This window comes from Eulemur rufifrons, chromosome 2 (genome assembly GCF_041146395.1).
Source record: "Eulemur rufifrons isolate Redbay chromosome 2, OSU_ERuf_1, whole genome shotgun sequence".
NCBI lineage: Eukaryota > Metazoa > Chordata > Mammalia > Primates > Lemuridae > Eulemur > Eulemur rufifrons.
This window is the reverse complement of record NC_090984.1, coordinates 11,347,843-11,374,929: the sequence shown is the minus strand read 5'-3', so window position 1 is coordinate 11,374,929 and position 27,087 is coordinate 11,347,843. Positions and strand designations below refer to the sequence as shown.

The following is a 27,087-nucleotide window of genomic DNA, read 5'->3' as shown; positions in this document are numbered from 1 at the left end:
ACTGGGGGGTTCTCCCTCTCCGGGATCCTGGGACAGTGCTAATGAACAGAGACGTGAAGTCGGGGGTGAGGGGGGATTGGAATATGGCAAAGGGGGAACTGGGAAACCAGGTCCCCTGAGTTCCACAAGTTTGGCAAAAGGGTGCTCAAGGTGAGGTATGTGGGTAGAGGGGCCTGGTTTGCCCCCCCCACCGCTCCCCATGAAATCATCCCTCAGGTGGATTCAGTTTCTTTCCTCTCTTACAAAGAGAGCTGAGTCAATAACTGGTGGAGGAAGGGGGAGAAATTCAGTTCAACCCCGCAAGGCAGCCAGGCGGTTTCCATTAAGCGCTGGCTTATTAGCAATGTCCTCCAGCTGGCTCTGACCTGGCCACCCAGGCCTGCTCCCCGACAGTCTCCCTCCCTCCCTCTCCTCCCATCAACACCCCACCGCCCCGCCAAGAGCCACCGCCACCTGGGCACACACACTCCCACCCCAGCCACGCCTGGGGCGGGGAGGGGACAAAGGAAGGCACTCCTTGGCAGCCCCATCTCAGCTGTTGAGACAGATGGAAAAAAAGCTAATAGACCCTTTAATGCACGTCCAGGTTAAAAAAAAATACGAAGAAGAAGAAAGAAATGCTTCTGGCGGCCCTTGAGTCAACTGTTCAGCCACGGAGGAGGGGTTCTGTCCTGGCAGGAGCAGGCAGCAGTAACCGGGAGGGTTTGGAGCTGGAGTTCACTCAGACACAAACACCGTCCTTCCTGTTGTCTGTCCCGTCGTCGTTAAGAGAGGGACAGGGAACATAAGGGAGCTTGCGAAGGTTGGGCCACATCGCCACCCAGACATGGAGACCCCACCGGATTTCTCTCTCTCCAAGCCAGGGAGGGGCCAGAGAGACTCACTTTGCGGTCTTGGGGTGGCCACCGTGAAAACTCTGAGTGCCCCTTGGCACAGATAGGGAGGAGGTGCCCCAAATCCTCCAGGTCCCCAGAAACTTGTGGTAACTGGTTAATGAGGAAGGGGGCAGAGCGGCAGTGACAGGACTTCAGGTAAGCCCCAGGGACTGCGGGGACTGACCCAGCTGCAGAGCACCTGGTGTGAGGCTCCCCAAGACGTGGGGGACGGCGGGGCCTTTAGGACTCTGCAAGCTTCTTGTTGGTCTTGTTCAAGAGCTTCTTGAGAGTGGAAGACATGAAGTAAGGCCGTTCAGCCGAGCCATCGTTCCTCTCCAGATCCTCCACTGCGGAGAGAGGGCCCCAGAGTGGGAGGCGTGAGGGGAGCCCCCGGGCAGGGGCCTCCAGAGACGGGGTGGGTGAACGAGGGCCACAGAGAAGCCTCAGAGGGTTAGGAAGCAAGACACACTAGGACCAGAGAGGGCCGGACTGTAGCGGGCTCCGAGGGACACACATGAGCCCCACACTCCCAGGCAAGGAAGGCCCCCCTGCATGCACCCCCAGTCTACGGGAGGACACCTGGCCCCCAAGCCGGCCCCCCTTGCTGTCTACTCCTCGACTTCCTCCCGTTTCCCCTCCTCCGCACTCCCCTTCAACAGGATGTCTCTCAGCTCGGGCGACATGAAGTAGGGTCGCTCCTGAGAGCCGTCATTCCTTTCCAGGTCCTCACCTGGGCTCCCCCCAGGAACCGGCAGGGGGAAAATGGGGGGTGGTCAGGAAGGGAGGGGAAGAAGGAGGCAGGGGAGGAACAGGGAAGCCAGCAGGCATGGAGGAGAGGAAGAGAAAAGAAGAAACAAAACAAAAAAAACAGACGAGAGACCAGAGTTAGTGGCAGCCACAGATCCTCCCAACAAAGCCAGAAACTCCGAAGCCGAGGGCCTAAGGGCAGAGTGTTCCAGCTGTAGCCAGGGCGGTGGACGAGAGGGTGGAGCTGCTCTGAGCACAGCGGGGAAGCTAAGAAGGCATGCTGGGGCCCTAGGACAAGGGACAGCGAGTCCCCAGGGAAGCTGGAGGCACTGGGCAGGTAACCGTGTGGCCCCGTTGTCGGGAGATGTTATGCCCAGTGGGGAGAAGGGACTCAGGGCCCGGCAAGGGTTGGGGTGAGGGGTCACTCACAGAAGCAGAGGAACAACGTGTCCACACACATGCCGTAGACGCTGAAGAAGCCATGGGCAATCAGGTAGGAGCCAACGATCACCGTCTGGGAGAGAGGAGATGCACTGTTCCTGCCTTAGTTCCTGCCCAGAGCAGCCCCCACCCACTATGTCCCTTCCACACTGGGATTATGTCCCTCCCCTGCTGAGAAGCCTGCTTTGGAATAACCATATCCTAACTCCTCACTACTGCTGGCAGGGTCCTGCCATCCACACAACACCCCTTGCTTTCTTCAACCCCAGGGCCTTTGCCCGCACTGCTATCCCGACTCAAGTCTGGTTTACACCTCACTGTCCTTCTGCTCAAACAGCAAGTCCTCAGGTCCCACCTCCTCCAGGAAGCCACCTATGACATCTAGACCCTATTTTGTGTCCTCCTAGCACTGCACACCCCTCCTAAGGCCTTCATCTAGCAGCAACATCATGTATGTTTAGGGCTTTATAGGTTTAATGCCCACACCCCTCTAGACTGTGTCTGTCCCATTTACGGCTATATCCCTAGCAATTTGGAGACTCCCAGAGCCATGGTAGCTGCTTGATAAACATTTGTTGACTATTAGAGAGATTAAATAACTTGCCCAAAGTTACTCATCTTAGAACTAACAAATAGAGAAGCTAAGGAACTAAGATAAGAAACTAGGTCACGGGGCTTCAAGCCCTGCCCTTGGGATGAAGACCCAACCCTTCCACAGTCCTGTTACCTCCTTAACCTTAACCTCCACATCAGCTCCACTGGTGTCCTTACTGTTCCTGGCACGGTCCCACCTCAGGGCTGCTGTACTATCTGTTCCCTCTGCCTGGATATTGCTTATATCTTCAGGTCTCAGACCCAATATCACTTGCATGGTGATGCCACCTGGACCCCCCCAGATCCTCCAACACAGGCTCTGACAGTTCCCTGTATGGTATGGATAAACCAGCAGCATGTCCCAGTTTGAAACCATACATTCACCAATATCATCACTGATGAATATTTGTTTACCCCTAAAAACTTCTAGAGGGAAGCCCCCCACTTCAGTGCCCGGAACACAGTAGGTGCTCAATAAATGTTTGTGGACTGAATAAATAAGCAATCCCCCTCTGACCCACATCCACAGCTGTCCAGTCAAAGAAGACCAACCAAGTCCCAACACCTCCTTCTCCCCAGACCCCTGTCTGTCCCCAGAGGTCCATACCAGTATAGGGACCCAGTAGTAATTGAGAGGAGGTGCTGTATCCTGCACAATTCTGATACGGTGTGTGAAGAAGAAGAAAGCCAGGATCCCTGGAAAGGAGGAGGAAACAGAGATGGTGGAGGTTTCTGGCCAAAGGAAACAGCCCCCCAAGAAAATGACACTCATCGCAGAGCCCCAACAGGCTGGGTGGGCGCCACTCACCCACACTACCCACGATCAGAAGTTTGCCCAACAGGAAGAGGAAGTCGGTAACTTTGTCCAGGACGGCCACTCTGCAGGGGACGGTAAGGGGCAGGTGTGAATGCTGGATCAGGGACTAGGGGAGGAGGAAGGCGGTGGGAGGACGGTGTCTTCCCTAACCTGATAATATTTCTCATGAGCAGGAAGAAGGCGTTCCTGGCCGAGGTGCAGAAGTTGGTGCCATAGATGGCAATCTGGAAGGGGGCAGGAGGGAGGGATCAGGCCCCCTGGGTGGAGATGGGGGCTTTTCCCACCCAGCAGGAGCTGGTGGGTTGGTTTGGGGTCCCGGGCCCACTCACCATGATGTATGCATTCCTGTTAAGGAATTTGATGAATTTCTCCAAGCACCAGAAGCAGCATTTGAGACAGGTCATGAGAAACTTAGCAAACTTGTTCTCCGCAGCTGGAAGAGAAAGGAAGGGATGCAGAGGTGAGGGGAGACCCGGCTTAGATTCATAGGGACCCCCATAGCCCATGTCCCCAAACAGACAAGGGAGAGGAGACTTGAACCAGGACCCTTGGGGTTCTCTGTCCTGCCTCCAAGTAGGAACCAACCCGGCCCGGGACTCAGCCCCACCCCCACGACAGGAACCAATCAGGACAGCCACGGCCCCGCCTCCCAGGCAGAAGCCAATACTTGTCACTTCCTTAGCCCCACCCCCAAAGTACAACCAATCACAGCCCCACAGCCGCGCCCCAGAGAAAAGAGATACCAGTCTTATTCCCGCCCTCTTCAGCGCCAACAAACCCCAGCCCAGCTCTCTCTAGCAGGAACCAATGGCAGGCCAGGCGTCTTGACACGCCCCCTCCACAGTAAGACTTCCACCTAGTGGGCTCTCTCAGCTGCTTCCGCATCACAGCAACTAATCACTGCAATCACAAGCCCCTCAGCTCCACCCCTTCCCCCATGCAGGAACCAATCACCGCCTCACCATCTTGGCCCCACCCACCCCAAGCAAGAACCAATCCCGGTTTGCCACTCAGCCCCGCGCCCCAGCGAGAGCCAATGCCAGCCGTGGGAGGGCCGTACCTTTTAGGCGCTGATCCAGGTATTCGAGAATCACTCGGATGATCTGCACGATGGCCAGGATGAGGGCGCCGAATGCCAGGGAGCCTGTGTGGTACCTAGAGGCCGAAGGGGGTGGTCAGTGGTCGGGCCAGCACTCCTTCGTTGCCCATCCCGCCCCCAACCGCAGCTCACCTGAGCGCCCGGCCAAAGGCAGAGAAGAGTGGGAAGGCGGGCAGGTCGTCTGGCTTGCGTAGGGCCCAGTAGTAGGAGGCGAAGGCCCCGGCCAGCGTGACCTGGCCCAGCGCCAGCACAAAGTTGGCCAGCCAGAAGAACATGAAGGCATTGAAGATCTGCAAGCCCAGCAGCGCCCGGTGGTAGCCAGACTCGCCGCCATAGAAGGCGAACTGGCAGCGGGCATTGGGGCACAGGCGGGATTCATTGGCGGAGGGGAAGGTCTGTGACAGGAGGGACATAGAACAGAGTCAAAACACAGGGACCAGGAGTTCAGAGTGGCCTCTGAGCACCAGGTCCCGGGTTCGTGGACCATGGGGTAGACAGGACTCAGGGCATCAGTTAAACGAAGGAATTGGGAGTTCAGGATAAGGGCTTATGAAAAGGAAGGGGTTCTGGAAACAAGAACCAGCCATCAGGGAAGTCAGGAAAAGGGTATGGAAGCAGGAAATGAAGTCACTGTGTAGGGAGATGCGTGGTTCAGCACCCAGGGTGGGAGACAGGTCAAGTTGAAAAGAGGAAGCCCTGGGAAATTGCGGGATACAGTGATGGGGTCTCTTCCCCACTGTAGCCCCCACACCCAGCATAGGGCACACAGCAGGTGGCCAGTGTTTGCTGAATGATCTCCAAGTGGGGATGAGAGGTTTCAAATCATCTGGGGCCTGCTGGGGCAAATACCTGCCCTCCCCACCCTGGGGGACACCCACCTCTGGGTTACAGGTTTTCCCAGTAAGTGGGCAGGCGACATCATCAAAGATCTTATAGACCGCTTCGTTGGAAGTGGACAGGAAGCTGGAGGCTTGTTAAGGAACCCAAGGTCTGGCGTTGGGGACCCCAGAGACTCCAAAGGATCCATTCCCCCACTGGGTTCTAGCCCTGCCCCAAGCTGGAGGACACTTCTGGGCAAGTCTGGCCTTTAGCCATCCCTGGGGTCAGAAACTGCAGGCTAGCGGTGGATACACAGCAGTGCAGGCCCAGTATGCAATGCAGAGGCACAGCAGGAAGAAGGTGACCAGTGGGTACAACATGGAACACATGACATATCCCACAGCCCTAGGGAGGAGAAGAGACATAGGCATCAGGGCCCAAACAGCCCTAGGATGACCCCAGCCTGGCCCCCTCGTCCCCCAGCCCCGACCTGCTGGCTTCTTTGATAAGTGCAATAGCGATGAGAATTCTCTTCCGGAGAAAGATGAGCAGCAAGACGATAATAACTTCGAGGATACTCAGAATGATCACTGAAAAGGGCAGAGGGTGAGCTGCCTGGGCTCCCTGCTCCCTCCAAGGCCTCATGGGGGGCAGGGCTGGGGGGCTGTGACTCACTGAAGGCCATCCAGGTCTGCCGTAAGTGCAGGTATACCCGGAGATCTGTCTGAAAGCCAAGGTCCACTAGGGAGACGTCAGAGCCGGCCTCACCGCGCAGTCGGGAGTACTCCATGTAGCAGTGAAATATTCCTGCACAGGGAACCACAGCTTAGCCCACCAACGCCTCCCCTGACCTTGCGAAGCAGGTACAACTGCCCACAGATAACAGAAGGAAAAACCAAGGGTGAGGCTGGGCAGGGCATGGCAGCTCATGCCTGTAAGTAATCCCAGCACTTTGGGAGGCCAAAGCAGGAGGATCTCATGAGGCCAGGAGTTTGAGACCAGCCTGGGCAACATAGCAAGACTCCTGTCTCTACAAAAAATTAAAGAAAAAAAAAAAAACCAGGCATGGTGGTGTGCACCTGTAGTCCCAGCTACTACAGAGGCTGAGGTAGGAGGATCGCTTGAGCCCAGGAGTTTGAGGCTATAGTGAGCTATGATCACACCACTGCACTCCAGCCTGGGCAACATGGCAAGACCCTATCTCCAAAAAAAAATAAAGAAAGAAAAAGAAAAACAGGGGCTGCCCTTGTGTGATCCTACAGGGCCTTGTACTTGCAGTTCCTGCTGCCTGGTAGATTCTCTCCCCATGGCTGGATCCCCTCACATCCTCAGGTCATTGTCATCTCATGAGACCTTCCAGAACCCCTTCCTCCCACTTAGAATTGTATCGCACCATGCTCCAACTTATCTCCCTTTCTTGTTTTGACATCCTAGAGGTTTTCATGGTTTATTTGTTTCTTACTAATTTCCTAACGCTCCCAGGAATAAAAGCTCACAGGAGCAAGGATCTATCTTGTTTTGTTTATTGCTATAAGCCCAGGGCCTGGAAAACTGCCCAGAACCCAGATGGCTCTCAAACATGTTTGATGAATGAATGAATGAGTAGGTGTCAGGAGGCCCTGTGGTCTGAAGGCTCCCTTCCACCCTGCAAGGAGGATTCACAGGGGCAGCCTGGGTGTGAACATGCAGTGGAATAGCCTTAGAGACTTTTAGCATTCATCTTAGCTTGTAAAATAAAACTGGAAAATATAAAGTAAAAAAAATAATCAAGTCACCTAAATGCCAGCACCCAGTTAGAAACCGCTATTTACATAAATATTTTGATACTTGCGTCCTCAGATTAGTTTGCCAAGTATTTCCCTTCTTGGAAAGTTTAAATGAATGATCAAGACAGGAAGCACTGTTTTTTGAGCTTTGTGCCTCTGAATTCTATAGGCCTAAGCTAAACAGGCCCCTACCCTGATTTTATCCTCACACTATCTTGTTGTCATTAAGCTTGCCAACTTGCAAATAATAATTATCACCATTTATAGAGGAAGAAACTGAGGCACAGTGAGATTGCGTCATTTGCCTAAGGTGTCAAAGCAAGAAATTGGCAGAGCCAGGACTTAAACCCCTGGCATTCTGGTGCCAGAGTGTGCATCCTTAACCACTGTGCTAAGTAGACTTCTTTTTTTCTTTTTTGTTTTTTTTTTTTTGAGAGACAGAGTCTTAGTCTAAATAGAATGCAGTAGTATAATCATAGCTCACTGCAGCCTCAAACTCCTGGGTTCAAGCGATCCTCCTGCCTCAGCCTCCTAAGTAGCTGGGACTACAGGCACGTGCCACCATGCAAAGCTAACCTTTTTTTTTTGTAGAGACGGGGTCTTGCTATGTTGCCCAAGCTGGTCTCAAACTCCTGGCCCCAGGCAATCCTCTCGCCTTGGCCTCCCAAAGTGCTGGGATTACAGGCGTTAGCCACCACACTGGGCCTAAGTAGCCTTCCTGAGACTGCCTTTTGCTGTCAATAACATACAGATCTAGGTCCTGATGTAGAGAGTTCCAGAGAGCCTGACTTAACCCATCCCCCACTGATGAGCACTGAAGCTGTTTCCAAGCTGCTGATCTAATAAACACTGAGCCAAACATCTTCACAAATACGCCAAGGAGAAGATGGAAAATATCTGATGGCTTAGGAAAAAATTCTAGAAGGGCTGGGCAGTTTGCTGACCCTGGGAAGAGGAGGTCACAGGGAGGTGGGGACTCACCGTAGCCCAGCACCAGAATCACCATGACGATCATCACCCAGACCATAATGCCAGCCAGGAAGCGGAGCAGGATGATGAACAGGAGGCTCATCACCATGGCGATGACCAGGCCTCTGGGGGACAAAACAGGCGTGGGGCAGACTCTACCCCACCAGCTTCAGAGGGAACAGCCAGGGGAGAGCCCCCTTCCTTCCCACTTACATGACAATCCAGTACCAAGAGACGGTGTAATCTTCAAATATCCGCATGGCCAGCTGTCGCGCCTCCAGGACCCCATTAGCTTTCCTGGGGGATGGGGGACAAGGCCCAGGTCAGACCCCCTCCCTGATCAGACCAGCTTCGGGGATGCCCTGGCCCACCCGGGAAAGTGGTGGGATAGGCCCGAGATCCTTACTTAGCCCCCTCCACCAGCTCTGTGACATTCTTCCGAGAGCCGTGCCCATCCTCATATGTCGTCTCGTTGCCCACCATAAGGATGCCCTTGTGGGCGTGGATGGCCGGGAAGCATCGCCGGGCCACTGCATAGAGCAGGGAATCGTATCAGTCAGGCTGAGCCCCTGCAGACCCTCCCTTGTCCCCATACCCGAGCTTCATGAAACCCCCGACTCACAGGGTTTGCTGGGGATGAGGACAGCGGGGCAGTCACCATCGCGAAGCACCTCCGCCACACCCTGCCGAGAGAGAGGGAGAGAGGTGAGTTGCCCTGGCCAGCACCCACCCATGATCCCTGCCTGGGCTCCCAGGGCAGCCTACGGCTCACCTTATTGTTCTGGAAGCCAGGAACACAGAACTGCTTATAGTACTCAAAGTCCCGGGAGTTGCGAGCATTCAGGTAGGTGAGGTAGCGGTTGGGGCATTTCTCCACGCAGATCTGGGAGGGCGGAAGGAAGGGAATGGGTGGGTCAGGACAGATGTCCCACCCCGCACTCACAGAGGGAAAGACACACAAAGACAAGAGGGGGACACGTTACCTGTGGGGTGGGACACTGGAATTCCAGCAGGACCAGGGGGCTGGCACACTTCACAATGTTGAAATAAAACAGGTAGGGTTTGTTCCTGGGGTTGGAAAAGGAAGACGGAAATTGTCAGGACTGCTTAACCACCCTATATAAAATATCTTAATGAAAACAACACAACCATAATAACAACTGTAGCATCAGCCACTCCATATAAATTTTTTAATTTTTAATGATTTTGTAGAGATGGGGTCTCCCTGTGTTTCCCAGGCTGGTCTTGAACTCCTGGCTCCAAGTGATCCTCCCACCTCAGCCTCCCAAAGTGCTGGCATTATAGGTGTGAACCACTGTGCCAGGCGATCCTCATTTTAGAGGGGAGGAAAAATGAGGCCCAGAGAGATTGAGACACTTGCCCTATGTCACACAGCCAGGCAGTGACACCACGCAGATAAAACTCAATCTACTCATTACCACCTGACATCAGATCTCTCTCCTATGTGTGTCTTCCTTAAAATGGGAGCTGCCAGAGGACAGGATGCTTAATGTCTCATTTCGTGCTGTGTCCCCAAGGCCTAGAAGAGTGGCTGGCGGGTGGTGGGAAGTTTATAACTACTTGTTGATTGGATCTTGGATGGATGGGGATGGGGAAAACCTAGAACCTTCCTCAGCCCCACCAGGGCCCCAAGGAGTTGGACTCACGCATTTTTCGTGCCCTTCTGCCCGCAGAACTCGCCTCGACTATCAGTGGGGTAGATCACTTTCCGAGGGTCCCCGTGGGTCCAGGCTGTGGAGGGACCCAGAGGTGCTCAGGCACTGACACTCCTCAGCACCAGCCCCACCCCAGCCACAAAGGCCGTGGCTGCCACCTCCTACCCTGGAACCCCAAGGCCTACTCACCTATGATGCCCACAGCCACATAGCCCACAATGGCAAGGAGGAGAAACACACAGCAGATGACGTCCGTGCAGCCCCTGGGGAGCAGAGAGGCAGCATCAGGGTGACAGCCTTGTTGACGTGGGTGTCACAGCTCATCCTGCCTTCCAAACATACTTGCATCCTTGAGTTATGTGCACACATTTTCCTGAGTAGTTTGGGTTTTTCCTTTTTTTATTTTTTTATTTTATTTTATTTTTTTTGAGGCAGAGTCTCCCTCTGTTGCCTGGGCTACAGTGCCGTCGAGTCAGCCTAGCTCACAGCAACCTCAAACTCCTGGGCTCAAGCAATCCTTCTGCCTCAGCCTCCAGAGTAGCTGGGACTGCAGGCATGTGCCACCATGCCTGGCTAGTTTTTTTCTATATATATTTTTAGCTGTCCAAATCATTTCTTTCTATTTTTAGTAGAGACGGGGTCTCGCTCTTGCTCAGGCTGACCTCGAGCAATCCTCCTGCCTCGGCCTCCCAGAGTGCTAGGTTTTTTCCTTTTTTTAGAGGCAGGGTCTTGCTCTGTCACCCAGGCTGGAGTGCAGTGATGCAATCATAGCTCGCTGCAGCCTCCAACTCCTGGGCATCAGTGATCCTCCTGCCTCAGCTTCCCAAGCAGCTGGGACTACAGGCGCCACCACCATGACTGGCTAAGTTTTCTTTATTTTTTGCAGAGACAGGTGTCTCAATATGTTGCTCAAGCTGGTCTCGAACTCTTGGCCTCAAGCAATCCTACTTCCCAAATTGCTGAGATTACAGGCATGAGTCAGCATGGCTGGCTTTTTTTTTTCTTTTTTTTTGCTTTTTTTTTAAGAGACAGGGTCTTGCTCTGTCACCCAGGCTGGAGTGCAGTGGTGCAATCACAGCTCACTGAACATCGAACTCCTGGGCTCAAGCAATCCTCCTGCCGCAGCCTCCCAAGTAGCTGGGACTACAGGCACGTACCACCACACCCAACAATGTATCAACATTTAAAAAAAATTCGAACTATTTTTCTTATCACAAGATTAAATATGAACATGGCAAAAATGAAAACCATGCAGGTGTGTATACAATAAAGAAATAAGTCCCTCTCCTTAATTACTCTTTCCATAAATGACCACTGTTAATAATTTTCTTGTGTTCTTTATTAGGTACAAATGTTTTCCAAAAGAATTTTCTTTAGTTAATTCAATTGTTATGATACACCCATTGTGCTGTTTCTTCCTTTTTTTTTTTTCTTTGAGACAGAGGCTTACTGTGTTGCCTGGGCTAGAGTGCCATGGCATCAGCCTAGCTCACAGCAACCTCAGACTCCTGGGCTCAAGCGATCCTCCTGCCTCAGCCTCCCAAGTAGCTGGGACTACAGGTGTACACCACGATGCCCGGCTAATTTTTCTATTTAGTAGCGATAGGGTCTTCCTTTTGCTCAGGCTGGTTTCAAACTCCTGACCTCAAGCGATTCTCTTGCCTTGGCCTCCAAGAGTGCTATGTAATATGTCCAATGGATAGTGATTCAGATTGTTGGGTTTTGCCATTTGAATTTATTTTTTGTTTTATTTTTTTGTAGAGACAGGGTCTTTCTATGTTGCCCAGGCTGGTCTCAAACTCCTGGCCTCAAGCGATCCTCCTGCCTCAGCCTCCCAAAATGCTGAGATTACAGGTGTCAGCTACTGTCCCAAATTTTTTGCCATTTTTAAAAATGGCAGCAATAGCATACATTTTTGTCCAGGTGTACAAGGTTTATTGGGAATAATTTTTCCCTAGAATTGAAATTTTTGGAACAAATAGATGCACATTAAATAAATTTTATATTTCCAAATTCTTCCCTCAAAAGATTAGTTTCAGAGCAGAATATATCTTTTAAAATCTTTGCTAAGCTTCGATGCGGACATTCTATTTGACTATTGTTTTAAATTACATTCCTTTACTTTTTATAAAGGTTGACCATCTTTTCATAAGCTCATTGTCTGCAGAATTTCTTGTTCTATAAAGATCTGTTCCAGTCTTCTGCCTGTTTTAAAAGCTCATTTGGGCCAGGCCCGGTGGCTCACACCTGTAATCCTAGCACTCTAGGAGGTCGAGGCGGGTGGATCGCTCGAGGTCAGGAGTTCGAGACCAGCCTGAGCAAGAGCGAGACCCCGTCTCTACTAAAAATAGAAGGAAATTATCTGGCCAACTAAAAATATATATAGAAAAAATTAGCCGGGCATGGTGGCACATGCCTGTAGTCCTGGCTACTCGGGAGGCTGAGGCAGTAGGATCGCTTAAGCCCAGGAGTTTGAGGTTGCTGTGAGCTAGGCTGACGCCACGGCACTCACTCTAGCCTAGGCAACAAAGCGAGACTCTGTCTCAAAAAAAAAAAAAAAAAAAAAAACGCACAAAAAACTCATTTGTAAGAACTCTAGGTATATTAAGGAAATTAGTTTTTGGATTTTTTAATTGTCAAGTTGCAAATGTTTATGAACAGTCGTCAGAGGACACATGGATGTGTGTGTGAAGAAACAGGGGTTGGGGCAGTATTAGCTGGGAGACCCTCTCCTCTCCCCACCAAGAAAACCACCCTGAGCCCTTACCTGTTGTAAATGGGTCCTTTGAAGGTGGGGTCATACTTCTGTGGCGTTCCTGAAAGTCGGTAAGATTTAAGTTGGGCAGAAAAGCTGAACCCTCTTTCTCAGAAACCCCTAGGGGTGTCTTTGCCTTGAGGAGAGTAAAATTCTGACACCCTGCAGATTTGGTGTCACCCACCCCCAGGCGACCACACTCAAGCCCCCAGCTGGTGCAGGCTGGGACAGGCAAGAGAGAGAAGTCATTAATTGGGAACAGACTTGTTACCTGGCCGCCACCCGCTGGGAAGAGGGCGGGAATGGCGGCCACCGGGAATCCAGGCAGAGGAGGGGGAAGGTTCCCGGTGGGGCCTGGGGATACGGGGCAGAGGGGTCCCCCGGGAGTGCCGGGCAGGGGAGACAGGGCAGATCCTTCAGGTGAGGGAGTGAGAAGGGGGGGTCTCGGAGGCGGTTCCGGGGGAGATCTGTGGTGAAGGGGCTGGCAGGTGGCGGTGGGGGGTCCAGGGCAGAGCACCCACTTGTCCCAGTTCCCTGCGCCCCAGGTCCTCGCGCGTGGCCGGCCCCGGGCCGTCCTACCTACCGAGCTTCCCGTAGTAATGCTGCCGCTCGGCCCCCATCCCCGCGGGCGCCCTCTCGGTCCCGGATCTGGTCCCCGGCTCTGGACGCGCCGGCGTCCCCGAGGGATCCACGGACCGCCGGGCTGGCGACGGCTCCTCCCAGCGCAGAGCCAGGCGGGGCGGCCCAAACCGGTCAGACCGGCCCGAGCTGGGGAGCTGGGCCGTAGCCCAGCACCGAGGGACAGGGGAGGGCGCCGGGCGGGGCGGCAGCTGCTCCCGCCGCTCAAGGGCCACCCCGATTTAGCCCGCCCCGCCTCCTCCCCGGGAACCCACCAGCGGCTTCCCGCTGTGACCCGGGCCACCCACCCGGCGCAGGCAGCACTGCCTGGAACACCTCCGAACCCTGAAAGGACGCCTCTAGAGCCCCATTCTGCAGGTGGGGAAACTGAGGCACAGGGAAAAAGAAAACAAAACCCAGCAGAAGGAGGAACACAACCAACCGTTTAATATTTGGGCTGAAAACTCCCAAGCCCAAGCCAGAGCCATGGAGGTGTTTTATTTTGGTCTGTCGCATTTAAAAAAAATAATAATAATTGCCAACAGTTCAACAGTGAGAGAGTCCATCAAAAAATCCACATCTTCACTCTCTTGAAAACTTAAAAAAATGGGGCTGGCAGCCCCCCTGCCTGGAACTGTCCCTATCTGGTCCCTTTGTGGCCCTCCCACGCCCACACCAGAGCTGCTGTCCCCGGTACTTTCTCTCAATCTCTTTAATCCTGAAGTCATTGTTTTGTAGAACAATGTATTTGCATTTATTTAGCTCACAGCGGGTGCAGGTCTGGGGTTGGGTCCCAGGTACAGTGAGAAACTCACTCAATCCCTGCCCTGGAGGAGCCCACATCCTCCTAAGGGGCCCTGGATTCAAATGTTCCTTCTGTCCCCTCTGAATCGGAGGACACTCCCCAATGCCGTCTCTCTCCTGAGCCTCAGTTTCTCCAACTGGGAAATGGGGCTAAGGTATAAAAGCAAAACTGGTCCTCAAAGATCTAACGTGGAATACCAGGGAGTATACAGTTAGCACTGCAGCTTACAGTTGGCAGTGGATGTAGTGTATAGTTAGTGTCGGGGTGTTCAATCGATGTGGGGGTGCATGGTAGGTGTGTGGGTGCTGCCAGTATGGGGCATACAGTCATTGTGGAGGCACAGTCAACAGGGCGGTATACAGTTACCATAGGAGTGTTTAATCTGTGTGGGTGTGTCTAGTTGGGGTGAAGGTATACAGCTGGTGTGAGTGTACAGCCACTGTGGAGGTATCGCATGGGGGTATACAACCACATGGTACACGCGGCTGGCTGTACTCCCCCCATGCCTACTGTACACCCCCACAATAACCATCCGCCCACATGCCAACTGTATACTCCCTTGCAAACTATGCCTGCTCTTACTGCATCTCTCCACTTTGAGGCCAGATGTATACCTTACAGCACAGCCGGCTATATGGCTAACAGGGCAGTACACAGTTAGTGTGGGGGGCGGGTATGCAGCCATCGTGGGGGTTATACAATCAGTGTGGTCACACACAGATGGAGTTCAATAATTGTACCTGCTGCCTCAGAGTCCGGCACTCCCCAGGCGGGGTTCTGGTCACTAATTCAGCTTGTCCCTAGAGAAAATCCCTCTCCCCCAGCTGGCCCTCTCCAGCTGAGAGGGCCCCACCTGGGCCACAGACTTCAGCAAACAGGCGAGGCCTGAGGCTCCAAGCTACGCCCTTGGGTGACCACGACTCCCAAAGAAGCCCTGTGGTTCCTGCTGTTCCTGCCAGCCCAAAGGCCGGCTGGTTCCACCTGACCCAGTCCAAGCAGTGGACAGAGAGTGTGGGTCTGGGCCCAGGCCATGAGCCACTTCTCTTCCCGCCTACACGGGGTCCCCCGGGGACACTTGTGTACACTCAGGACTTCACCAGCCAGCTCTACACTGACCACTCTCACAAGGGCCGTGCCCCTGAGCTGCACACCCACACCCGTGTGACACTTCCCTCCCCCCATCCTGTGTGCCACCTCATACTCAGAATGGCCACATCCAAGCTCCCAAATGTCCCCATGATTCAGTAACAACAGCTCTGTCCTCCAAGATGCTCAGGCCAGGAACCTGGGATGCCTCTCTGCTTCCCATCTGCTGTGCCTTTGATCTACCCAGAATCCACCTCTTCTCACCCCCCTGCCCAGCCCCCACCCTTGTCACATAGCCCCATCATCTGTCTGGACCAGTGCAGGCTTTCCTCCCCATGGCAGCCAGAGGCGCCTGTGCAAACCTCAGTGAGGGCAAGTCCTTCATCTGCCCACATTCCTCCATGGCTCCCATCTCACTGCAGGAAAAAGCCCAACTCTTCACTATGGCCCACAAGGCCCTGCGTAATCTGCCCTGTCACCTCCCAGCCCTCACCTTCTCCTTGTCTCCCCTGGGCTTGTTCTGTTCCAGCCTCACTGGCCTCCTGGCTACCACAAACTCACCAGGCACCATCCCACCACAGGGCCTTTACACTAGCTGTTCTGCTTAGAAAGCTCTTCTCTCAGACATTCATGTAGGCCCAGCTCCTTCAGGCCTCTCCTGAAATATCACTTCCTCAGAGAGGCTTTCTCTGACCACCTTATCTAAAATAGCACCCCTTTCCTCTTTATCCCATTACTTTATTATTTTGCGGGGGGGGGGGGGGGACAGGGTCTTGCTATTTTGTCCAGTCTGGACTCAACTCCTGGGCTCAAAAATCCTCCTGAGTAGCTGGGGCTACAGGAATGTAGTGGTACAGGCATGCATCACTGTGCCTGGCTCCCCGTTACCTTTTAATTATGTATTTATTTTGAGACAGTCTCGCTCTGTCGTCTCAAGTAGAGTGCAGTGGTATCATCACAGCTCACTGCAGCCTCAAACTCCTGGGTTCAAGCAATCCTCCTGCCTCAGCCTCCTAAGTAGCTGGGACTACAGGCTTGCACCACCATGTCTGGCTAATTTTTTCTATTTTTGGTAGAGATGGAGGGTCTCAATCTTGCTCAGGCTGGTCTCGAACTACTGACCTCAAGCAATCCTCCCACCTCAGCCTCCCAGAGCCACCGTACCTGGCCTCCCTATTACCTTTTAAATTTTGTTCCTTTTTAAAAAAAAATTTTTTTTTTTTAACTTTTTGTAGAGACAGGGGTCTTACTATGTTGCCCAGGCCTGTTTTGAACTCATGGCCTCAATTGATCCTCCCAGCTTGGCCTCCAAAAGTCCTGGGAATACAGGTGTGAGCCAATGCACCTGGCCTTAATTTAAAAAAACTCTTTTTATTTTAATATGGAACCCTTCATGAATTTTCACATCATCCTTGCACAGGGGCCGTGCTAATCTCCTCTTTTTTGTTCCAATTTTAGCCCATGTGTGGCTGAAGCGAGCCCTGGCCTTAAATTTTGTTTCTTATCACCATCTGACATGTTATACATTTACATATCGGTTGCTAATTGTCCATCCATGCCTGTGTCCCCAGCGCCCGGCCTAGTGCCAAGCACAAAAGAGGGACTCAGTAAGTGTTTGTTGAATGAATAACCATGATACATAATCTGCATATACAGAGGAAACACTGAAAATAAAAATGTAGTGTAGAGTTTTCCATGTGCACATCTTTAAAAATTAATTTATGAGTTTTATACTTAAAAGAATTTAATACCTGATAAATGTGGAATTTTCAGTCTGCCGGGAAAGGATAGACCCTTCATTCAGTAGCCCTAACTGTGCATTTCTAAGAAAACAAACTTAACCCCCACAACCGATAGCAAAATAAATTCCATATGTATTAATCATGCAGATATACAACAACTGAAAACTATTACAAGTATGAGGGGAAGAAGCCGGGCGTGGTGATGCATGTCTGTAGTCCCAGCTACTCAGGAGGCTGAAGCAAGAGGATCACTTGAGCCCAGGAGTTCAAGGCTGCAGTGTACTCTAGTCGGGGTGACAGACCAAGATTCTGTCTCAAAAAATTAAAAAAAAGTATGAGGGGAAAATGCAGGAGAATATTTCTGCCATCTGATAGGTGTTGAGACCAGTAAGGCGAGTGGGTGGAGAGTTAAAAGAGTACTGGAAGTTTCTGGAATCAGCTGGCACAGCAGCGAGACTGGCAGAGTGGGAGTAGCTATGTAAAAACAGCGAGTGGTGAGTGAAAAGAACTCACCACCTTTCGAACCCTCTATACCGTCCTGGAGGCTGTGTCATTAACCCATTGTACAGCACAGGAAACTGAGGCTCAGAGAGGAGAAAAAGTTTGCCAGTCACCCAGGATAGACCACCATCTCCAAAACAGGTTTAATGGGTACGTGGGAGCCACTGACAGTGTTTGAGCAGCATGCCAGGGCCAGGCTGGAGAGCGGAGGGCACATGGGGAAGTCTCGGCTGTCTCAGGAAACGATTGCTGAGCCTGCAGGTTTGGTGTCATAAGTGGGACACCTGGGCCATGATCTTGCTGTGTGAACTTGAGTTACCCCTAGGTGAGATGGAATTAAAAGTGCAGAGAGAGAGGGGCGCTGGGCATAGGTTTGGCTCAAGGCCTGGCCTTGTGGGCTCTCAGGGAAGCAGGAACATTGGTATTATCATCTGATGGGTTCCATTAGTTCTCATTAACATTAGCTGGGTGGGGATGCAGGGAGGGGAACAGCAACTACTAATGGTTTCTGATAATTAAGCCAGATCTAAGCCCTGCAGAAGGGGACCTTGCTGAATCTTTGCAACAGTGTTGCAAGATAACAATATGAACAGTTGAGGCCAAGCATGGTGACACACCTGTAACCCTAGCACTTTGGGAGGCCAACACAGGCGGATTGTTTGAGCTCAGGAGTTCAAGACCAGCCTGAGCAAGAGCGAGACCCCGTCTCTACTAAAAATAGAAAGAAATTAGCTGGATAACTAAAAATATATATAGAAAATATTAGCCGGGCATGGTGACAGAGCAAGACCTTATCTCTTAAAAAAGAAAGGAAAAAAAAGACACATGTACCCAGCACATGTCAAAGGGTCAATAAACAGTAGTAAACTGTTTTTTTTTTATTATTATTTTTTGAGACAGTCTCACTCTGTTGCCCGGGCTAGAGTGCCATGGCGTCAGCCTAGCTCACAGCAACCTCCAACTCCTGGGCTCAACCAATCCTCCTGCCTCAGCCTCCCGAGTAGCTGGGACTACAGGCTCACGCCAACACACCCAACTAAGTTTTAAATTTTTTGTAGAGACAGAGTGTTGCTATGTTTCCCAGGCTGAGTCTTGAGTTCCTGCCTTCAATCTGTCCTCTTGCCTCAGCCTCCCAGAGTGCTGGGATTACAGGAACAGCGCCCAGCCAGGATGAAGACCTTTATGATGATCTACTTCCACTTAATGAATAATAAATGTATTTTCTCTTCCTTATGACTTTCTTATATCATTTTCTTTCATCTAGTTTACCGTAAGAATACAGCACATAATATACAAATTAATGTGTTAATCGACTTTATGTTATCTGTAAGCCTTTGGTCAACAGTAGGCTATTAGTAGTTAAGTTCTGGGGGAGTCAAAAGTTATATGTGGGCCAGGCGCGGTGGCTCACGCCTGTAATCCCAGCGCTCTAAGAGGCCGAGGCAGGAGGATCACTTGAGCTCAGGAGTTCAAGACCAGTCTGAGCAAGAGCAAGACCTCGTCTCTACTAAAAATAGAAAGAAATTAGCCAGGCAACTAAAAACAGAAAAAAAAAAAAAAAAAAAATTAGCCAGGTGTGGTCGGGCACTACTAGGGAGGCTGAGGCAGGAGGATCGTTTGAGCCCAGGAGTTGGAGGCTGCAGTGAGCTATGATGACACCACTGCACTCCAGCCAGGGCAACAGAGGGAGACTCTGTCTCCAAAAAAAAAGTGGATTTTCAACTTTGTGGACGGTTGGCGCTGCTAAGGCCCACATCGTTCAAGGGGCAACTGTGTAAGTTTCCTGTGGCTGATGTAACAAAATACCAATGACTTGGTGGCTTAAAACAACACAAATTCATTATCTTACAGTTCTAGAGGTCAGAAGTCCAAAATGCATCTCACTAGGCTATAGACGAGGTGCTGGCAGGGCTGTGTTCCTTCTGGAAATTTCTACAGGAGAATCTGTTTCCTTGTCTATTTCAGTTTCTGGAGGCCACCCGCATTCCCTGGCTTGTAGCCACTTCTTCCAACTTTAGAGCCAGCAATCACATCAAGCCCACCCCTGCTTCCATTGTTCCATGTCCTTCTCTGACTCCCCTCCCCTGACTTCCATTTTTACCCAGAATAATCTCCCATCTCAAAATTCTTAACATATTCACATCGGCAAAGTCCCATTTCTGCCATTGTAAGCTAACATATTCCCAAGTCTCAGGAATGATGACATGGATATTTTTGGGGGGGAGTGACATTATTCTGCCAACCACAGCATCTTAACTGTCCTCACCAAGGGTTGACAAACCACCACCCCTGGCGCACATCCAGGCCACCACCTGTTTTTGGATGGCTCAGAGCTAAGAATGGTGTTTCCGTTTTTAAACGGTTGAAAAATATCCAAAGAAGAAGAATACTCTGTGATGTTGAAAATGATGTGCGATACGAATGTCAGTGTCCACGAATAAAGTTTTATTGGCACATGGCCTGCTCATTTTCACATTGTTGGTGGCTGCTTTGAGGCTGCAATGGCAGAGTGGGGGAGGAATGAAAAGTCATGTCATTTATTCCCCCACAATATTGGGGAAACTGAGGCACAGAGAGGGAATGTAATTGTACCAACAGAGCCACAGCTTGGAAGTGGGGGACTCACACCAAGGAGGGGGCTCATGTTCTTCTTGGGTGATGTTGGACAAAGCTTTTCCCTCTCTCAGCTGCTATTTTCCTGTCTATAGAATGAAACTAATATTTGCATTTCCTTTGTAGGTGTTTTCTACGACTCGATGTGCAAAAACCACTTAGCATGGCTCTGGTTAGCTTCGACACACGCTAACTGTTAGTGTGATCTCATTTGGCAGAGGGGCAAACTGAGGCTGCTTGCTCAGGGTACACGGCTGGACAGGAACAGTGCTGCAAACCAACCAATGCCCTTCTGGAGCCAACACAGGCGTTTTCTTTGGCAGATACTGGCAGAGGCAGGGCTAAGGATGCAGCGATGGTGGGGAATTGGGCTGTTAGATGAGGTCCAATCAGGGGGCTGGGGGCTGGGGAGTGTGGCCCGTGGGTCCTGGCCTTGCTGGCCATGATGGCTGGCACACCCAGCCGCAGTGGGCGTGGGAGATAAGGGAGCCACCACAGGCTGCCCAGTCACAATGCTAGTGCCAGGACGTCAAATGCCACCCAGCCCCCACAGCTTCCGGACACTGGCCAAGTCCCCAGGGGCTGCAGTGGCCCAAGGCCTCACCCGCGCAGCCAGGCCTGGCTGCCCTCCACCTCTGCAGAAGTCTGTGCCTGGGGAATGAGTATTCCAGCTGCCCACATACGTGCTTTTTTTCTTTTCTTTTCTTTTCTTTTTTTTTTTTTTTTTTGAGACAGAGTCTCACTCTGTTGCCTGGGCTAGAGTGCTGTGGTGTTCGCCTAGCTCACAGCAACCTCCAACTCCTGGGCTCAAGCAATCCTCCTGCCTCAGCCTCCCCAGTAGCTGGGACTACAGGCATGCGCCACCACGCCCAGCTAAGCCATGGGCAGCTTTTGTGTAGACATGTGCGTTTATTTAGCATTTTGGTACCAGGCGATTCATGCCCCTGGACTAGTGCTATTGCCTCTGTCCTGGTCTCCTGGCTTCTGCCATTGGACCCCATAGAGGCCAGAGGGAGCTGGTGAACACCTGAGTCAGGTCACATTCCCCCTGTGCTCAGAAACCTCAGTGGCTCGCATCTCTCTCAGAACAAAAGCCAAGTCCTCTCTGTGGCACATAAGGCCCTGCACACTCTACCCACTCCCATGCTGCCCTCACCTTCTGCAGCCACAGGGGCCTCCTTGCTGCTCAACCAGATCACACACATTCCTGCCCCAGGGCCTTTGCACACAGCCCCTCCCTGAAATACTCCGCACAGCTCCCTTCCTTCCTTCCCTGGTCACTTCGCAGGATAGCCTTATCTGATCCCCTTGTTGCTTAAGTGCCCATTAAAAAAAAAAACAAAAAAAAACACATCCAGGCCCTGTAGATCACTCCCACGCATTCCTTCCCTGCTTTAATTTTTTACTAGAGCTCCTAGGTGACATTTCTTTTTCTTTTGGGAGTGGGTCATGCTCTGTTGCCCAGGCTGGAGTGCAGTGCAGCTCACTGTAGCCTCGAACTCCTGGCCTCTAGTAATCCTCCTGCCTCAGCCTCCCAAGTAGCTGGGACTACAGGTGTGCACCATCATGCCCAGCTAACTTTTTTATTTTTTTAGAGATGGGGTCTAAAAATATAAGCTATGTTGCCCAGGGTGGTCTTGAATTTCTGGCCTCAAGTGATCCTCCCGGTTCAAGCCTCCCAAAATGCTGGGATTACAGGTGTGAGCCACTGTGCCCAGCCTGAATAATCGTTTAGACTAAGACAAATCACTCTCGCCTCTCACCCCTGGCCTAGAGACCCCCACTTCCTGTCTCTGGGGGCAGTTCCTGTTTCCGTTTCTGTTTTCTCCTTCCAGACACTGTCTGCAATACACTTACTCAAGCAAATTTGTAACTACTTATCCCTTAACCCTGTTTTGTTACACAGTGTTTCCGACTTTGCAATTTCACAGACTAAGGTAATAATTGAACATTGTTTCCCACCAGCACCGTTGGACCTATTTTATCTTTTTACAGGGATACATAGTATTCCACTGTGGGAACAGTACTATTGTTTTCATTAAGCCAGCCAGAGGAGCTTTAAAAAGATACTGGTGCCACACATAAACTCAGAAATTAGTAGTCTAAGGTCTGGAAGGAGACTTCTTGGCTGCATTACCTCTGGGGCAAGGACAACTGGCTAAGGGTTTGTAGAAGGTTCTTTTACATGGAAAGCTAAAATCTTCCATGTGATTAAGGACCCATTGTTAGTTTTTAGTCTCCCTGCCCCAATAGGGAAAATCTATTAATTTTATTATATAAGATTTTTTTTAATTACTTTTTTTTTGCAAAGAGAGAGACGGGGGAGAGAGAGAGAGAAAGCGAGAGAGCTGTATAAGAGTTTAAAATCATACTTAAAAATAATGCTCTGAGGCTGGGTGTGGTGGCACGTCCCTATAGTCCCAGCTACTATAGAAGCTGAGGCAGGAGGATCGCTTGGGCCCAAGAGTTCAACCAGCCTGGGCAACATCGTGAGACTCTGTCTCTAAAAAGTAAAAATAAATAAATAAAGAGAAATACCACTCTCTTTAGGGGTTGCCTGGGAAAAAGCACAAGAGAAGTCTCCGGGGAAAATTCTCTACTGGGGTTCTGTGAGTTTTTTTCTATAAAGAGCCAGATATTAAAGATTTTCAGCTTTGCTGTTCACATATCATCTGTCGTGTATTCTTTTTCTTTTTTTTTTTTCTTTCTTTTTTTTACAACCATTTAAAAATATAAGAGCCATTCTTAGCCCAGTTACAAAAACAGGCCACCACACAACAATCTAAATTTAAGTAACATTATAGAACTATATATTTAAAAATAGTTAAGATGAAGCTGGGTGAGTTGGCACGTGCCTGTAGTCCCAGCTACTGGGGAGGCTAAGACTGGAGGATCTCTTGAGCCCAGGAGTTCAAGATCAGCCTGGGCAACATAGTGAAACTCCATCTTTAAAAAAAAAATTAAAAATCCGTCAAGCATGGTGGTGCGAACCTGTAGTCCCAGCTACTCAGGAGGAGGCTGAGGTGAGAGGATGATTTGAGGCCAGGAGTTCAAGGCTACAGTGAGCTATTATCACACCACTGCACTCCAGCCTGGAAGACAGAGCGAGACCTTGTCTCTAAAAAAATAATAATAAAATAAAATAAAATAAAAATAGTTAAGATGGTCAATTTTATGTCAAGTGCTTTTTACCACAATAAAAAAAATTAAGAAACAAACAAACAAAAACAAGCCACAGGGCACATGCCACCTGTGGACTGTAGTTTGTGGATTGTGGTTCTATATCTTTTTTGGGGGGTTAGTGTTCTCATGGGTCTATATATCTGACAAAACTCATCTAACTGTGTTCCTAAAATCTGTGTGGTTTTTTGGTATGTAAATTACACCTCAATTAAAAATTTATATACTAATAAAATAACAATAATACTTCTAGGCGCTCCTTGAGCATGAGAGGCTACTGATAATATTCTTTTTTTCTCATCTGGGTGCTGGTTATCTGAGGTGTTCGCCTTGTGAAAACTCGTTTAGCCTCATACTTTTAGGATTTGTGCCTTTTTATGTATGTATTTCCTGCTTCAAAAAAAAAAAAAAAAGTTGATGGGGCGTGGTGGCTCAAGCCTGTAATCCTGGCACTCTGGGAGGCCGAGGCAGCCGGATTGCTTGAGCTCAGGAGTTCGAGACCAGTCTGAGCAAGAGCGAGACCCACCTCTACTAAAAATAGTAAAAATTAGCCAGGTGTGGTGATGCACGCCTGTAGTCCCAGCTACTTGGGAGGCTGAGGCAGGAGGATTGCTTGAGTCCAGGAGTTTGAGGTTGCAGTGAGCTACAATAATGCCACTGCACTGTAGCCTGAGTGACACAGTCTGGCTCTGTACCCCCCCCAAAAGAAAAAAAAAAAAACCAGATTCCAGGGTCCCACTGCAGGCTTAAATAGATTCTAGTGAATGGGGCCAGAGACCCTGCTTTTTTTTTTTTTTTTTGAGACAGAGTCTCACTCTGTTGCCCAGGCTACAGTGAGTGCCGTGGCGTCAGCCTAGCTCACAGCAACCTCAAACTCCTGAGCTCAAGTGATCCTCCTGTCTCAGCCTCCCAAGTAGCTGGGACTACAGGCATGCACCACCATGCCCGGCTAATTTTTTCTATATATATATTTTAGCTGTCCATATAATTTCTTTCTATTTTTAGTAGAGATGGGGTCTCGCTCTTGCTCAGGCTGGTCTCGAACTCCTGAGCTCAAACGATCCGCCCACCTCGGCCTCCCAGAGTGCTAGGATTACAGGCGTGAGCCACCACGCCTGGCCGAGACCCTGCTTTTTTAACAAGCACCACTACTTTTTTCCCCAATTTTTTCCCTCCCTGGTCAGAGTCTACTGTTTTAGGTTGTAGAATCCTTTTCTGCACTGCTCTTGCCAAATGTGGGTGGGAAGGCTGGCAATGCCCATTGCTGACATCCGCAGGGGCCCAGAGCCATTTCCCCATTTCCTTTGGAGCTACTGCCTTTCTTCCTCTAGATATGATCTGTGACGAGGAAGAAGCTTCCTGTCCTGCCTGGTCCAGCCCAAGTCTATGTCTGTCAGAGAAGACTACTTCTCCTCCAGCTCATGGGAAATCCATGTCCCCCAGTGTAACCAGCCTCAGAGGTCTCCTGAGTGCGTAGAGCTTGCCAGGAACCATGCAAAACACTTCCCATCTGGGACTGTGCTCCACCCAACCCTACAGACAAGGATGTGTAGTTTCAGAGAGGTCACTGACTCACTCAAGGCCACACAGCTCGTAAGTGTCACAGCCAGGATTTGAGCCTGGGTCTGTCTGATGTCACCCCTTGAATTCACAATAACTGACACAAAGCCATTGGGGCAGGAGGGAAGGGTACACGAGCCACTCTTGCACGCATTCCTACAGGAATGCTCCCCTTATCTGGCAGGGATTGCAGGGGGCAGCCCAAAGCCCCCAGGATTTCGGTTCTAGTGAGAGTGAATCACCTACAAGTTAAACAAGATCCCTACTAAGAGCAGTCATGCCAGGTGGCCCCCTCTGCCCTCACAGCGAAAACTAATTAAAGAACTCTGTGGTTTGTTTGCTGTCCTTTCTGTGGGGAACACACTTCCCCCAAATCTTCCCACGGCTGGCTCAACCTCCAGCTCTTAGTAACCTAAAATAATCCCTGATGCTTCTTCCACACACAGCGACAGTGTCTTGTTTTTTTGCTTCACAACTTAAAACAACCTAAAATTACATATGTAGTCCCTTGTCCCCTCCCTGCGGTCACAGATTTTTTTTTCTCCTTTGCTTGCTGCTATGTCGCCAGCGTCTCAACCCCTGGCTGTATAGTGCTCGGTAAATACCTGTTGATTGAATGTGCTCCAGAGCCCAGCACCAGATCTGTCAGGCGGAGGTCCCTTGTCTCCTGTGTGGGCCTGGCTGGGCCCGAGAGGGTTAGCTTAGTCCCACCCACGGCCAAGTCCCATCCTTTGGCCAAACTCAAGGCTGGGTGAATAAAATCATTGTCCACTCTGCCTCCCACCTTCACCCCAGCTGGATCTCAGGGAGACCAAAGATGCCACAGGCAGGCAGGGCCTGGCCAGGACTCCTGGCTGAGATTCACAGGTCAGAGACAGCCAGTCACACCCAAGGGACACATGGCACAGCAGCCCCAGGGGCTGGAGCTTGAGCCAAAACCAAGACCAAAAGAGCCCCTCTAGAGGTCTGGGCTGGCATTTTGAAGCAGGGAGAGGGGTAGCTGGGCAGTGGCCAGGTCCCAATGCCTCCCTCTTGGCTGGGCTGGGCAGGGACAGTCCCTGCCTCCTCCACCTATCTCTCCCTGCAGTCCCCTGAGGCCGAGGTCCCTGGAGGGAGGCGGGTGTAGCTCTGGCCTGCTTGTTTTGATTATCTGCGAGCAGTTTCCGCCCCCTCCCCAAGGCCCTTAGGTCTCACAGTTTCCAGGAAGTGCCTGTCACACAAGGCGGGAGTGACAAAGCCCCTTAGCCCCAGGGCAGTGCCACATGGGGCTTGGGCCAAGTTGGGTCCTGGTCACCCAAAATAAAGAGAAAGGACCCCAGCGTGCCCCCACCGTGAGAACCCAGGAGAGGGCCACATCGTAGGCCACGCGGCTAAGGCCGCCCTCGCAGGTTCGCGGGATGGGATGGGGGTCCCAGTGTCCGGGACCCTGCGAAATGGGAGACTGGTGCCCCCAAGCCCCTTGCACAGGGTGGGGAAAGTTTCTCAATTGTTTCCGGCTTCCTTCCTGTCCCCTGACCAGAGACGCCCTTGTTTCCGCCCTTTCCAGGCAGCCGCCCAGACCCGGTGGGCTCCCACCCAGGAATTCGGTCTACCCAGGCTTGCCTCAGTTTCCCCATCTGGCCCAAAGCCCGGAACGGCTACTTCTAGGGGAGACAGGGGGCATGAGCGCAGGAGGAAGAAGTGCATAAAAGGGTTTGGAAGAAGAGGGGGATTTGGAGAGGTCGGGGCCCTGTCCCTTTTCCAAACGCCTGTCGCCGCACCTCCCCTCCCCCGCCCGCCATCCGAGCCGCCCAGATAACGGGACCTCCCCAGGCGGAGCATGCGCCATGCGCCCCGGCCCATCAGCCAGAGGGGGAGCTGGAGCTCCCCGGAGGGGACGCGGGGCGACCTGGCTGGAGCAGAGGGCGTGCGGTTCGCGCAGCGCGGGGTGCGAGGGCTGGAGGGCGGAGGGGCCTCGCGGCAGCGCGGGTGCATAAGGGCGCAGATGTCCCCCGCGCTCGCCATTCGCCTTCGCCCCCCAACTCAGCAGAGGCGGCCCCGGGCGGGAGGCGGCTCCTACCGTAGGCTCCGTCCTTCCGCTCGTCCTCCATGGCCGCGGCAGGCGGGGAGGGGAGTCCGAGCCAGCGCGACCCCAGCCCGGGCGGGCGGGAGGCTCGGCGGGCTGCAGCGCCCCGCCCCGGGCCGCGGCCCCGCCCCGCCCTCCGGGCCCGCCCACACGCGTCGCCACCAATGGGAGCCCCGAGCGGGCCGGGGGCTGGGCTAGGGGCGGGGCCTGGCCCGGGTAGGGGTGGGGCCCCTACCTTTGTTTCCAGTCTTGGCCCTCAGTAGACCCTCTTGGTGTGCGCTGCTGGCTAGGAAAGAGCTGCTTGTCATTCACTCATTCATCCATCCATCCATTCGTTCATCAAATAAATACTGAGCACC

General features: G+C 51.8%; 1 protein-coding gene and 1 non-coding gene across 5 annotated transcripts; both read right to left on the bottom strand.

The window, feature by feature from the left end:
- On the bottom strand, positions 1-26,787 carry SLC44A2 (solute carrier family 44 member 2 (CTL2 blood group)). Of its 4 annotated transcripts, XM_069495700.1 has the most exons (23): positions 13,142-13,178; positions 12,571-12,619; positions 9,993-10,066; positions 9,795-9,879; positions 9,111-9,195; positions 8,900-9,010; positions 8,750-8,810; positions 8,534-8,657; positions 8,341-8,424; positions 8,140-8,252; positions 6,068-6,199; positions 5,883-5,982; positions 5,705-5,797; positions 5,452-5,536; positions 4,706-4,968; positions 4,535-4,629; positions 3,804-3,907; positions 3,625-3,698; positions 3,466-3,536; positions 3,265-3,353; positions 2,052-2,136; positions 1,075-1,222; positions 1-750 (listed from the first exon to the last, which is right to left on the bottom strand). In XM_069495700.1, exons 1-22 carry the CDS (start codon positions 13,176-13,178, stop codon positions 1,116-1,118), a joined length of 2,121 nt encoding a protein of 706 aa, XP_069351801.1. In that variant the 3' UTR covers positions 1-750; positions 1,075-1,115. The 4 variants fall into 4 exon arrangements, with proteins under 4 accessions (XP_069351801.1, XP_069351791.1, XP_069351774.1 ...); XM_069495690.1 differs by lacking the exon at positions 1-750 and having other exon boundaries at positions 755-1,222; XM_069495673.1 differs by lacking the exons at positions 1-750; positions 1,075-1,222 and adding an exon at positions 1,238-1,605.
- On the bottom strand, positions 16,443-16,547 carry LOC138381073 (U6 spliceosomal RNA). Its single transcript, XR_011233019.1, has one exon. It is a non-coding gene; the product is annotated as a U6 spliceosomal RNA (small nuclear RNA).
- Positions 26,788-27,087: the final 300 nt, after the last annotated feature.